Consider the following 15041-nt stretch of genomic DNA (forward strand, 5'->3'; position numbering starts at 1 on the left):
CCTAACTCCACAGCATCTTAGCATCCTGAACATTCCTCTTGGAGATCACAGACCCACATTGAACCACCAAGGCCCTGGGCTCAGCGACAGGAGGGGCTCTCTGCCAAGGTCACACTTTGTGTTTGCGGCAGACCTGAGACAAGGAGCTAAATCTCCCAACCCCAAGTCAGGGCTCTGTTCCCCACACTCAATGGCTCAACCTCTGCCCCAGCTGAAGGCAGGGCTTTCCTTCCTGGGACGGTCTGAATGGGCCAGTGCTAAGACCTGGAGCCTGGGCTTGTGAAGAAGTGACATTTGAAGGCCTAACCAGGACAATTCACTGTTAAGTGCTCCACACACAGAGTGGGGTATAGCGAGTGATGCAAATCACTCTAGAGCAGCGGTTCTCAACCTGTGGGTCGCGACCCCTTTGGGGATCGAATGACCCTTTCACAGGGGTCGCCTAAGACCATCAGAAAACACATATATAATTATATATTGTTTTTGTGATTAATCACTATGCTTTAATTATGTTCAATTTGTAACAATGAAAATACATCCTGCATATCAGATATTTACATTACGATTCATAACAGTAGCAACATGACAGTTATGAAGTAGCAACGAAAATAATTTTATGGTTGGGGGTCACCACAACATGAGGAACTGCATTAAAGGGTTGCGGCATTAGGAAGGTTGAGAACCCCTGCTCTAGAGTCAGAAGACTCTCAAGCAGCCACGGTGTTGGCATGGCCACCTCTCCCTGGGGCTAGAACTCCTGCCCACTTGGGAGAGAAGAGAAGGGCAATAGAGAGACCCACCTGGCCCCACAAGCAGTCCTCCTGTCCAATGTCCCCTAAGGAGCCTTGGTGAACGGGGAGACCAGATCTCCTGAAAAGGCACCCACAGAGCCTCCAGGATCCCCCACTCCACCCAGATCCCTAGACCCACAGGCAGCAGCCTCTCACCTGTTGATGGAACTGACGCTGGGCACCGTGTCATTGTCACACACTCGCTCCGCCAGCAGCCGGTCCCTGATCTCCCAGGCAAACATGGTGGGATTTTGGCGTTTATACTCGGCAATTTTTTCCACCACTTTGGGCGTGGCAACCTTTGGTTTGGATCCTCCAATTACTCCAGGCTTGATGCTCCCCGTCTCATAATACCTAGGACCAAGGAGAAAGGAGCTTAGCCATGAGGAACCAGCAACGTGGATTTTGACAACAAAATAATAGGCTACTCTGTCCAGGAAACATACAGATCTGCGCTGTCCAATCAAGTAGCCACTGGCCATATGTGGCTTCTGAATATTTAAAATGCGGCTCATTTGAACTGGTACATGAACTGGTACATATTGTAAACTTAACACACACCAGATTTTCAAAACTTAGTACCAAAAGAATTTAAAATATCTCATTAATAATTTTTATATTGGCTATACGTTGAGATTATACATATATAATTGAAATTCATTGTACCTGTCTTCTTTTTCTTTTTTTAATGTGTTATTAGAAAATATTAAATTTCATACATGACTCACATTATATTTCTGTTGGTCAAGATACTACACATTCATTTATTCCTTTATATTGATCTACCATTTTACAGTTTACAGAACTCTTTCAAGTCAGTTTTCCCATTTGATCCCCACAGCAGTTCTAAAGCACGTACATGTTTTGAATGAATGAATGAATACATGAAGAAGTCCCCATCTACCGGTCTAAAACAGAGATCCATAGCGGTTAAACGGCTTGCTCATGGTCACACAAGACCCACTGGCCAAACCAGGATCGTGGCCCAGCCTCCTGAGCTACAATTTCCCCAGAAAGTTGGCTTGTACCTTTAATTTGCCAGCTCTCCCATCCCCTAGCACAGTGATGGCGAACCTATGACACGCGTGTCAGAGGTGACACGCGAACTCATTTTTTGGGTTGATTTTTCTTTGTTAAATGGCATTTAAATATATAAAATAAATATCAAAAATATAAGTCTTTGTTTTAGTATGGTTGCAAATATCAAAAAATTTCTATATGTGACACGGCACCAGAGTTAAGTTAGGGTTTTTCAAAATGCTGACACGCCGAGCTCAAAAGGTTCGCCATCACTGCCCTAGCAGATTCATCTGCCTTCTGTAAAACTGTCCCCTAAAACACAACTTACTTTTCCATAAGAAAACAATCAAACAATAACCCTGGTGTAAACTTAAAGGGATTCCAGAATTCTCTGAAACTGGAAGTCAAAACCCAAGCAATCAAAAAACCAGCCCCGAGTCACGGCAGCTCTTCCCAGGACCTCCCCTGAGGTAAATCGCTGCTTCTAAGGGCATTTCCATGCTATCAGCTCTTCCTCGTTAACGCAAATAGGATTGTCAGGGTTTTACAGTAAAACCGAGACCAGGCAGAAGAGTGCCGTGAAAGATCATTTCAGAGGGAAAAACGACTTGATTCCTTTTCTGAATCTGAGCTTCGCTAGATGTCTCTCTCAGCATGTACAGAGGAATTCTTGACTTCCTCTTGCAAAGGAGATTACCTTGCAGTTGAAATTTCTTTTGAGACAGAAAGACATTTTAGAAATGATAGGTAACTTTCAAACCTAACAGCAGTTTATAATTGGTAAAGGAAAGAGGTGATCCGCTCATGGGATGGGTAGGGAAAGTTACCCAGAATAATGGCTGGTTACATTTAAAGAGAGGTTGAAATTCTCAGCCTGGGGAAGTCTGGTGAGGGCCAGGTCAGTGAATATTCTAGAAACAGATGAGATAATTTGGAGCAGTGATGTGGAAGTGGAAATTCTATTTTTCTCTGAGGAGAGTGACTCATGTACAAATTTGGACCGTAAGGCAAAACTCAACCTGTCCTCCCTCTTTTTGTAACTGCTGAAAAATTGTTATTAGTCACAAACATGTTTTTAGAAATAGTGAAGAAAAATACGCTTTTGCCGGAAGTCTAGAGAAGTACCTAAATCAAGGCACACGGCAATTGCTGCAGCCTCCAATATCCTTTCAATTTGACAAGAGAAAATCATGCGTTAATATCAACACAATAACTTATTATTTAGACACAGTGCTCTCAGGTTTACAGAGCTCTTCCTTGAATTATCTTGATCCTCTCACCAATCCAAAGAGGCCAGTAGGGACTTATAGAAAGGAAACCCATGATCAGAAGACTAAGTGACTTGTCAAATTTCCTTCTGGAAGTTAGGGGCAGCCCCACCTTTTAAACCTGACTTTGCATCTAGAGTTCCTCCCACTAGAGCAAACTGCTGCTTTGCTTATAAAAATTTAAATAATAGTGATAGTAATGATAATCCCTTGCAATTGCAGAAAGCTTTACTGTTTGCCAGGAAATTTAACGTGCATTTTTTTTCTTTCATTCACTCAGTCACTCAATAGTTACCCTCGTGGGGCAAGGATTACAGACACACAGACAACCCTGTGCTGGGGACTCAACATATGTTAGTTAAATGGAGCTGCAATATTCAGGCAGCAACTCTGAAAAGGTGGCAGGATGAAGCTCCCCCCACCCCCAGCACTTGTCCTGTCTGCATGGCTGGGGTGGCAGAGCTCAGGCTGTCCGCTCATCCCACCTGAGCAGTGCCAACCATAGGAGGCTATGCTCTGGACATGAGAAGTCTCGGTCTTCCTTTTGACTGACACATAAGCCAGACACTTAGGAGGCAAACCTGACACTCCCGGAAACCCCAACTGGCAGCTGTGTCAAGCGAGGACTCAGACTAAATACTGCCCTTTCATCTCAGCAAAACAGTCCCCCAGGCATTCCTTTAGCTTACACGCAACAGATGAGCAGTGCCAACAGCACAGTGTCGTTCAATGCAAGGAACATTAGTTTGGGAGCAAAGGGGTGTAGATGCTGGTCAGCAGCTCTGACCCTAACTTGCTGGGTGACCTGGGCCAGCTCACTTAGACTCTCGGGGCCTCAGTCATCCCATGTGTATATAAGGAGAGGATGTTTGCCCTGCCTGCCTGGCGGGGCTGTTGTGAAGACAGAAATGCAGAATGGTTAGGAAAAAACACTTTGCAAAACGTAACAGCACGTGCAGTGGATTAAAACCCTCTGAGTGTTTATTACTATGTAACATACCACCCAATTCCCAATGACCTGAGCCTCCCAGGCAGGCTCTAGTGAAAGAAGACAACAGCCAGGCTTTCGGAGTGGATTTAAAGGGGCCTCACATGCCATCGGGCTGTGCCTCTCAAGCCCCTCTGGAGCTGGAGCTCTGTGGACTGAATGCCCACACGCCTGGCAGACCGCCACCTTCCCGAGATGACGGGGGCCTCTGCCAGCCTTGCCATGCAGCCTCCGCAAACCACGGCCACCACCCAGCGCACGCTCTTTACAATCTGTCGCCCGGTGAGCGCCCATCAAATTCGTTAGTGGCCAAAAAATAAATAAATAAGTCAGTGGACGGAACGGCCCTCGTTCAGAAATTCCCAGTCACACTGTTTTAGGGCTGAACTTGTTTCTTAAAAGGCAGTTCTAATTAGAGTGACATTTTGTCCACTGTGGTTCTTAGTTATGAAAATAATGAGCTATGAAATTCCAATTTATTGTTGACAACTTAAACGGCCAGGCACCGGAGCGGCGCCTAACTTCCGAGTGCCACTCTACCTAGTGACAAATCTATTCTGGGTCGAGGAAGGCTGCCAGCTGAGCCTGGGGAGGTCCCTGTCCCCTTCAGTCTCGGGGGGGGGGGGGGATCTGGAGCTCTCCCGGGCACCAGAACATGAGGGCCCGGCATCAAGATGTCCCCTCGCAGAAGGGCTCAGCATCTTGCCCTGAGAAGATTTCAAATAGCAAGCAAAATGTCGGCTCAGCAAAGATGTCTCAGCAAAAAACAAAGGAAGGGCCTTCTCTCTCTCTCTCTCTCCCTCCGTGCAATGAGGAGGCTTCCCAAGAAGATAGCTAAGATCCATTCGGCACTCGGAGTCTGATGCTGAGATAATCTAAAATATTTCCGGTCTTTCTCCTATTTTTGTCTTCGTTTCTCTTTCTGTTTCTCTTTTTTAAATTAATCATTCTCTTTTCGCTTGGTTTGGGGGTTTGTTTTGTTTTTTCTCTTTCTCTTTTCTCTGATCTCCTCTCCTCTATTTTCTTCTACTCTCACTCTCATCCTCTAGTCAGGAAAACCACCTTCCAATAAGAACACAGTGGTTGACGTCCTGCCTTCCTCCTTGAACTCTGCCTGGTGCTCCTTTGCTACTGAGTGCTAACCAGGAGTGATGCCCACAGCCTTCGCGGCTGAGGTGACCTGAGATGGGCAGGCGAATGAGGAATAAACCCAGGCCTGGATCAAGGTCCCTAAAGGGGCTTCCTTCCAGACCTCCGGCCTAAAACTTCCTCTTGGTCTCCAGCAAGGCCCCCCAAGGTTAGCAACTGTCCTTCCTCTTTCATTTGAAAGAATTTTTTAAATTCCAGCAGATGGAAGTGGAAAGGGCAAGCAAAAAGTCACAATGTCACTGACATCCTTCAACATATTTATTTCCTATCCAGGCATCTGTTCTCAAGCCATCATGCAAGCTGCAGGACAAAGGTTGTTCTCTGGCCCGGGGAGAGAAATCCTGTGAGAGCACTGAACAGCTATCACTGGAGACTGCTCCTCGTTGCCAGGGCAAACCTCTCACTTCACGTGGCTGGCAACAAGCCTGTGGCTTTGGTTTGGGGAAACGGTGAGTTGCCCATGATCTGGGAATCCTATGCTCTCTTCCCAGCCTGGGTACTGGCTGGCTGGCTAGATCTGGGCCAGTCACTTGGCCTCTCTCGGTTTGTTTCCTCCTCTCGAAACTGCTTCCCTGGATGGTGCTGAGTCTCGCTCACCACAGAAAATCAACACGAAGGGCGCTAAAGGCTGCACCGCCCTCTGGGAGAATCAGCATTGTTAGTATTTTGCTTGCAGCAAATCGCTGGGTCAAGTGGCAACTTTCAAATGTCAGACTTGAGAGTTGGTGTCTGTTTGGGGTTTTTTTTGTTGTTTTTTTTTTCCTCCTCTAATTTAATATATGCTTAGGATGCCTGTCGCTATGAAAGAAACAAAACATAGAAGAAAAATACTGCAGCCCAACATGAGGTTGATGATAGTCCACAACTGAAAATGACAGATGACTTTGTCAAAATGGACTGTGTTTTTGAAAAACATTAAAATGAAAAACTGAACTCTGGTCATTTTGGTGATTTTAACTTGTGGATTTCCTACCCAGCCCTGCCCAGGTCCTGAGCTCACCTAAAATGCGCAGGGGAAGTTCCCAAGAACCTCTTACTCTTGGGTCTTTTGGAATAACTTACCAGGCTTTCAGAAAACAGGCCATCCCTCCTGACTGAGTTCCCCAACCCCTATGTCACTGGGGTTTTCCAGGACTAGTTTGAACTGAGTGGCCTCGAAAGGGCTTTGCAAACTCTGAAGTGCTGTGCGTGTGTGTGAAGTGCCACAGTGATTCTCACTGTGACCCTGCCACACTGGACAGCGGCTGGGTCATGTTTTAGGTGGTGACTTTAAAAATCAAGGGAAACCTGGGGCTCCTGCCTTTACCTGCCAAGGATTTTGCTGACACAACCATGGCTGACCCGAAGCTGCCTGGAGATGTCGCAGGGCCTGACACCTTGATGAGCAAGTTCCACTATCCTTTGGCGGACTACATCCGGGAGTGGCCTTCCATTCACAAAAACTCCCCCAAGCTGATTCACTCCTCCATGTCCTGAAACAGATGAGAAACAGAAAGCGAGGGAATGGGTGGTTAGAACCAGTCACATAGAAGGAGAAGGCCTGTCGGGAACATTCAGAGCGCCTCAGATCAGAAATGGCTGTGGGCTGGACATCTTGAGCCTGGAGTCTGATCATGCAGACTACATTAATACCTCAAATTGCTTTGTAAAAATAACCTTAGCCTTTGTCAATCTTCAGCCAGTCAATTGGGCTAATGAGGGCGAGCATCTCCATACTATGCTTCCGTTAGTTACTAGTATTTTCTGTGCAATTCTTTTTTTAACAATGGAATATGTGAAGACCTCAGTCCATACTAGGGACACACCTTATTACATACATGATACTGAGGTCTAAGAAAAAGCCTCGGGAGAAAATAAATTTTAAAATACATCAAATTTAAAGACATTTTAAAAAATTAAACTCTTCCTTTTAACAAATATCTTCAAAAGTGAAAGGGACTACCCCAATAAACCTAGATTTCGGGGGTGGGAATATTTTTTTAAATCAACAATCTGATTAAGGGTTACGCACTTTTTAATTTTTTTAAATAGTATCAGCATGGTGCTGAGACAAAACCCAACCACTGCCTTGACAAAAACACTTCCTTTAATTACATACCCAATAAAACTGAAGGGGAAATAAGCAAACAAAAAAGATGAGGCTGATGTGCAAGTCGACCACTGTACCCTCTCAGAGCACACAAAAGAAATGGATTGGAGGATCACATTTATTTCACCCTATTGCACTAGGATTTGCTATGAAGAAGTTTCCCTAAAATTTTTTGGAGTGTTTTGCAATTGACAAGCAGCTATGGGTTGGTTCAGGGGAAATAAAGACGGCTTCTCAACCCAAATTTTAAGCGTCTGGGAAAGTATCTCCCCCACCCCATTAAGCTTCCTTACATCCAAGTCCATCTGGAGGGAAACAAGGATAGAAGTAACTGAAGCGCCAACCCAGTAAACACAGGGGGTAGCAACAATATTGACCTTGTAGTTATTAATCAGCCACTGACATCACTGTAGCCAAAAGCTAAGTCCAAGCATTTACCAATGCTGCTGGCAGCTCAGAGGCCAGGAGGGGGAATAAACTAAACTGAGATTTGCCTGGGACTGGGCTATACCAGGGCAGCCAGGGCATCTTGGAGGACGGACACACACACATACACACACACACACCAACTCTAAAACATAAAATAGCCACCTCATCTCAGCTCTCCACCCCGTCCCCAGAACTCAAATACTATTCAGTTTCATGAGCAATATCTGAAATGGACGGGGGAAAGGAATCCATAACATAACCTATTTTTTAAAATGCCAAACCAATTCACTGAAGTTTCTCAGGAGAGTCTGAATTGAATATTTGCCCAAATTTCCAACCTCAGGCTGATTTCAAGGGAAAACACAATGTTATAGATAACAACAATACTTAATTCTAGTTCTAAGCTGAATTTCCCTCTGATTTTCAAAATGAACTTTAGTGGGTTTTGTTTGTTCTAAAACACTCCAGACACAAGAAAAGGAAAACCATCTCAAACAGGATATTGCAGTTAGGAATATGATTGCTTAGTTCATCTAAAATCGAAAGACTGTAGCCATCCCTGGTCAAGGGTCTTAAGAAAGCTTTGTTCTGGGGTTGGGAGCATCTAATAAAAAAAAGGTTGTATGGATCTTTCAAGAACAGGCTGGATTTAAGGAGAAAGTAAATTCAAAATTGGTACAAGCTCGTCTGAAAGGACAAAAAAAGGAAGCTAAAAGCCCTCAGCACACTTTCAAGATAACCTGTCACTCCAGGCATTGTTGCCCATCTACAATAGCCTGTTCCCTATACCACTGGCAATTTAAACTTTCTGCCCAAAACACAATGCCAACCTTCAGAGCAGTTCAAGAGCAGTTCTGTAAGACATTTGTGAGTTTTGGGGACCACTTGTATCATGGACACTCTAAGTGACAGCAAGCCCTATAATCCTGACCACAAATCTAGGTTACCAATACTTATCCAGAGTCTGATCCACATGTCTACAGCTGACACCAGACCCAGGGTAACCTGGGATCCCCCTGGAAAGGACCCCAAACTCACTTAGCTCTCTCTGCCTCTGTCACAGTCCTATCCAATAAAGCAGGGGTGGGAAATGTCCAGCCCCCAGGGCTGTATAAGGCCAGAGAAATCATTTGGTTTGGTCCTGCTAAAGCTTTAGGGGTGAATTAATTAAATGTTTGCCCAAATACAGCAGGCTAATTTTTAAGTTGATAATTCTGTCTGGCCCGCCAATGATGTTATAAATATCCAAATGGCCCTTGGCAGAATAAAAGGTTCCCCACCCCTGCTGTAGAGCATTTCAAGGGTGGTAGGGAGGTGATTTACAACTGTGATCTGAGAAGGTAATGTCTCCCACTTACCCTGAGATTAGAAAGAAATAAAACTAGATGCCTGAAAGAGGGGAGGCATGATGGGGAAAGAAAAGAGGAGAAGTGAGGTATGGAGGGAAAGGGTGTAAAGAATGGGAACAGACAGCAAGAAACGAGAGATTGGAAAGGAAGCCTCAAGTTAGGAAGGCAGAGGAGGAGAAAATGGAATGGATTAGCCAAGACAGGTGAGTGTGATGCACAGAGGGAAGCAAGGAGACCAGAAGAAAAAAAAATGGAGGACAGATTCCCCAGTAAAGGGCAGGGGACTTCTGTGGAGATGGGGGGGGGGTTGTTTTCTGGAACCCTAGGACCCTAGGTCCAGCCCTGCATCTCCTGGTAGAACACAGGTCCAGCCTCTACCTCCTGTGGACTCCAGCTGGGTGAGAGTTCACCCCATAGAGGGTGCTGGAGGCAGACACAGACTCAGCTACCCTTTTCAGGGCCAAGTAGAGAGACTGACACAAAGATAGATGGAAACAACTCAAGGCAAAGACCAGGAAACAGACACAGATACAAGGGAAACAGCCCTGCCCCCACAGGACTGACAGAAAAGGGTTCAAAGAGGTGGGGGGGGGGCTGGGGGGAGAAGAATGGTTGAATTGCAGATGCCCCTGGGGCCTTTGTGGCTCTGGTCTGGAAGGGCCAGCCCCCACAGATGCTCCTCAGGCTCAGATAAGAACATGCTGCTCACCGGGGCCCTGTCCACACCCTAGACTGGGCATAGGGTCTTAGAGAGAGGGTCTCTGCTGATTCAGTCGCAGACTTAACTCCAGGACTTAGAGACACTGAAATTTCTCTTAGTGGTCCCTGAGAGAATGAATGAAGGGACACACAAACATGCCAACAGGAACACAGGGAAGAGCGGGGATGAAATTTCATTAATGGACTCTTAAATGACAGACAGATGCTGACACACACCGACAGTCAGGCCATAGATACAGAAATAGTTAAACCAGACACAGCACCTTGCACATGTGTGTACCCACCCAGACATTCCACTCTCCTCTTTCTGGAAACTAAGCCCCTCACCCTCCTCTTCTGTAAATCCTTGAAGAGCCAAGAACCAGCTCCAGGTTTACCCATGTGAACTTCCTATCAGTGCTTTTGTCTCTCTGGCCTCAATATCATACTCCATAAAATGGGTGTAACTAAAGGTTTAGACAAATCTCAAGTAAAAGTGCTTTATAACTGGTAAGCATACCTGAGGGAGGGAAACATCTGGGGAGGGTTGTGCTGATCAAAGTGATGAGCCTGGAATAGGGGGTGGGGGCAGGGGAACTCTGAAGCCCATTTCCAGGCAGTGCCTGCCCCTGCCCCATGGGCACACCATCTCTCCCACACAAAGGTGTCCTGTTCTGATGGAGGGGAGAAACAGGGTAGGAGCGTGAAACTGACCAGGGCCAAGAAGGGAGATGAGGAGATGAGACTTGGTCTGAGCCCCTATTACCCCAGGGACCTCTAAGGGATCTACTGCATACCCCACTCCCCACCTCCAATCACCAACAAACTGAGGCCCTGGAGGGCACATTGTGCAGAGAGCTTTGGCTGTCAGAACCAAGCAGGCCCTGGAAGCTAGGCTGGCTGGGGCCCAGCCCCCACCGTGCTGCCAGGGAGTTGAAGATGGGAGGAGGGAGCATTCTCCAGGGGGCACATGAAGGCCAGGACAAGGAGGGACAGATATACAGCATGAGCGGTTGGCTAACAGCATCTGGAAGTAGCTGCCTTCTCCACCCTCAAGATCACCGGGGTCTGACGCTCTCTCTCCAAGGGCTTGTGCAAAATCTCTGGGGCGCCCCTCTGTGCAGAAGGAGGCAGTGAGGGTCTGTTGATCTCCTCCCATCTCCCCCGACTCCATCCCCCGCAAGGAGAGAAGTCCAGGGGTCAGCCCTCCCCATTTTGTCCCCCAATCTTTCCTTGGCTAAGAGCTTGCCTAGCAGAGTATTGACCCCAACTCGTTTGTTTCCTGGCTCACTCTGTGAGATCAGAGCCTCTACGGAGCCCAGCTCAAGTGTGCGCAGGAGAGGGCTGCGGGGGGCGCTGGGGTCGCCACGGACTGGAAACTGTTTTGGCACAGGCCCTGGAGGATGAGGAATCGTTTGGGCTGGGACCAGAGAAAGCGGCTTCACTGCGCAAACCTCCGCGCGGCTCTGGTGGATTACCTCCGACTCGGGAAATTGACACAAAGAGAAACACCTGCGGGCAGTCAGCCCCTATCGCACGGATCAGCATTTCTCTGCCCGCCAGGCCGCTCGGCCCTCCGGGTGGAAAAGGACCAATTCGCTCAGGGAAGCTCGCCTTCTCTCCAGCCGGGTCTCTGCTGCCTTTGTTAAACAGGGGGCCCAGGGCTGGTAAGCAGGATTTGGGGCTGTCTGCGGAGAAGCTGGCATGCGGAGGGCTCCCAGCCAGGGAGCAACCCTATGACCTGCGGCCCCGCGGGGACCCCAGCTGGGCCCCGGCTGGATGCCGCCCAAGCCTGGCGCCTTGCTCCGGCCCAGCTCTGCAGCGCGCAGAGGGGAAACGCGATTCGTTCCACTTGGTATTTCCTTGAAATCTCCGAGTCTAATCCGGCGCTAACTCGCCGTGAGAGAAGCGCATCGCACAGGAGGCTGTGCTAAAGGGCGAACTGGCAGATCCGGGCGGGTCAAGCAACCGGCCACCCGCCTCGCCCGCGCCCAAAATGACCCTTCCCGTCTCCTACACACTCGGCGTCGTTAGAAAGCGGGGCGCCTGGATGGTGACTAATTGGCTGCTGCTTCATTTTTATTTATGTTTTTAGGGGAGAAGTCATCATAAGGCAAGCGTCCTGCAGAGGAGGACTGGAGGGTGTCTTTAAAGGTCTGTGTATGAACTGGCGGCTTCTAAGCAGACGCTCAGCTCAGGCACCTCTACTTGGTGGATTTTTCAAATCCCACTCAACTCCAGAACGCCTTTGGAGCTCTGGACCTGAGGTCCCCGCTCATCTCTCCACCTCTCCCTTCACGCCTAGCAGCACACAGGCACTGGTGGGGGGCCCCCACACCCGCTGCAAGCCCTGTTTGGATCAACCCCACCGTGGAAAAAGGCGCGACCCGGGTTTGGGTGTGGGGCGCTGACTGGGACTCGGACTGACCTTTCGCTACAACTTCGTCCCCTCCAGCTAGTCCAGCCGGAGCCCTCTCCAGGTCCCCGCCAGGATGCTCCCAGCACTCTGAGACGTCGCTGCCAGAGCCCCCGAAAGGCCGCCGAAAAGGCTGCTGCTGCTCGCTGCCTACGTTAGGCGTTGGTGGAGGCGGGACTCCCGGTGCCAGGTGCTCCGGGCCTAGGCGACCAGGCACTTTGTTCCACATCCCCTGCCTGGAAAGCCCTGCACTTGACAAACTTGACTGCGCGGCTACAGAAGTCCTGGGTCCTCCCGGCCTCAGCACCTGCCCCGTAGTCCGGCACCCCCAACCCCGCCCCGGGCCGGAGAGTGAGAGAAGCGAGCTCGCCGCCTACTTACTATGCATGGATGCAAACGGGTCGTGCTTACAGTGTATTTCCATCGGGGCGCTCCAGACTGCAGGCCGGCCCACGCCGCCGCCTCCCGGCGCCAAGGGGCTGCCCAAAGCGGCTAAGGAGCCGCGCCGCCGGGCCAGGCACTGTGCGAGCTGCGCTCAGAAAGCACTGCTGGGGCCTCGGGCCTCTCTCGGAGCCGCCCGGCCGGAGGTGGGAGATCGCGGAGAGCTGCTCCTAGAGGCGGGAAACCGCACTAGTGCACTCCGGCTGCAAGTGGGGCGCCCAACTCCTTGTGGCTTCCCTCCCGGGCTGGCTCAGGCGGCGGCTCCGGTCCCGGCTCGGGGTAGCTGCTGCCAAGGCGCCCGCAGCCTCGGGGGCATGGCGTAGGGACCCGCCTCCGGGACGGCTGGCGCCCCTGGCCTCCGGTAGGAGCGGCTTCGAGGAGGCCTGCGGGACGCGCGGCACTTGGTTTTACTCAAGGGGCAGCGAAGCCCGTGGGCGGCCAGGCTGGTTCCGCGGCCTCGCTGCCTCTGGAGTGTCTCCTCGGCCCCTCGGTATTCACTGGATTCTTCTCTCTCTGCTTCTCTAGGTCTCGGGGGCTCCTACTTGCCACCTCCGCCTCTCTCTGCCTGGCTCGCCGACGTCTCCCACGAAGTTGCAAAGAACTTCCTCTCTGGCGGTGCTGGGGCCCAGTGGGGTTCGCAGACGTTTCCGCTACTGACGTTGGGGATGAGACTCCGGAGTCCCGGCGAGCTTGCAGCCCTCATACCCTGGGACCCGCTGCCTTCAAAGTTCCCGCGGCTCCCGCTTTCCCCCCATCGCTGGGACCAGGAAAAGGGACAACAGCGACAGTCTCCTCCTCGCCTCACGCCCAACTCTTGAAGCCCCGCCGCCCTCTCTCGGAGATCTCGTTCTACTGTCTTGCAGTTGCCTCTTCCGGGACGGCCGCCGCGCCTGCCCCAGGCGTGGAGCGAGGGACAGAGGAGAGAGCGGAAGGTCCCCTCCGCCACGGCCTCCGGGACTACTGGTGCTGAGATGGAGCCGCTGTCGGTTTTGCCCGCGCTGCCGCCGCCGCCGCCGCCGCCGCCGCCGGCGCTAGCCCTCGCCTGCTCGGCGCGCACAGTGCGCCACTGCGCCGCCCCGGAGCCTCTTTCAGGACCCGCTGCGTGTGGACAGCGCCGCCCGGGGCTCAGCCTCCCTCCGGGCGGGGGCGGGGCGGGCGCTAACATGCCAATCACGCTTCACCAAGCCAATCAGAGCTGTGGCAGCCGGTTCTGGCCCGAGACACCGCTCCATTGGCTGAGCAACCGGGAGGCTCCGCCTAATTAGCGGATACTTGGGCAATGGGAGAGAATGGGAGGCGGGGCCAAGGCAGCGGCGCCACGTTCATTGACAAACGCGCGGCCCGAAGGCCTAGTGAAGCCGGGATGGAGGGAGGAGGAGGGGATCCACCTAGTGCCTGGAGAGTCCCGCGGCACATTCTCAGGGAGCCTGCCCTCCAAGCTGCGGCGTTGGGGCCCTGAGATACCCTGAAGGCCTGGAGGCAGCCAAGGCAGGGGTGGGTAAATAGTCTCTAGAAAACACACACACACACACACACACACACAGCGGATGTTGGAGAAAGACGAGTACAATAGAGAACCGGCTTTCAATCTAAGCACCAACAGACTCGCGTGTGCACATCTGCCCCGTTCTCAGTTTCTTCATCTGTAAAATGGGCAGAGTTGGCTTACCTAGTCTTTAATGAAGCTCCTGCCAGTGGAAACATTTCATAGCTGTATCAAGTGCCTACTAAGCCGCTACCTCCTTGTCCACCCCTCTCCCTCTTTTTACCCCCAGGTGCTCCCAAATCTGAGATAACTGAAAGGCAACGACATTGAGGTGAAAAATTTTTTCACATTCCTTTAAAGTTGGTAATCAGGGTGCTCCTGTAGGAAGAGGCTATCTGAGGCTTTTGAGCGGGTTGCCCAAGCACCTCCTTCCAGCTCCAGGCCAGGAGCTGCCAGATGCTTTGGGGGCTAGTTAGTTATTCAAGCAGTTGGAGCCTTCTGTCCACAGGGGTAATTCCACATCTGGTGCAGGGAACTGAATGAACCCAGGCCCGTCCAGTGCTAATGAGGGTCCCTGAAGCCTGTGGGTGGGTGGGTGCATTCTATCTGCAAGGGCCCTGCCAAGCCACGCTAGGCATGCTACCTTGCTGCAGCTTTCAGCTGTTGAAAAAAACCTGACCTTCCCTCTCCAGGGGAATTTATAACAAAACCTTCCTGGTCCAGAAAGGCAGGGTCTTTGACCAAGGAGTCTCAGTTTCTCAAGGGGGTGTGAGAACCTGAGGCCACAATCAAAGGAACTGGTCTTTGAAAAGGAAGCATGAGGCAGGCTGTCTATATCCAGGAGGCAATAGTTCTGTGAGCACCTACCTATGCCAGGGTCCTGGCAGAGACACTGAAGATTCTCCTGGGCCAGCAG

The 15041-nt window shown here is 50.6% G+C and overlaps 1 protein-coding gene across 2 annotated transcripts in view; it reads right to left on the reverse strand.

The window, feature by feature from the left end:
* PAX5 (paired box 5) overlaps positions 1–15041 on the reverse strand; it is a 164488-nt gene that overhangs the window by 143892 nt on the left and 5555 nt on the right. Inside the window, exons 1-3 of one of the 2 annotated variants that reach the window (XM_059657353.1) lie at positions 12580–13729; positions 6523–6688; positions 948–1145 (exon numbers count right to left, since the gene is read on the reverse strand). In XM_059657353.1, coding sequence (XP_059513336.1) covers positions 948–1145; positions 6523–6688; positions 12580–12622 — 407 coding nt within the window. In that variant the 5' untranslated portion in view covers positions 12623–13729. Of the gene's footprint in view, positions 1–947; positions 1146–6522; positions 6689–12579; positions 13730–15041 lie in introns of those variants that run through there. The other variant, XM_059657352.1, reaches the window with a different exon arrangement.

This window comes from Myotis daubentonii, chromosome 11 (assembly GCF_963259705.1).
Source record: "Myotis daubentonii chromosome 11, mMyoDau2.1, whole genome shotgun sequence".
NCBI lineage: Eukaryota > Metazoa > Chordata > Mammalia > Chiroptera > Vespertilionidae > Myotis > Myotis daubentonii.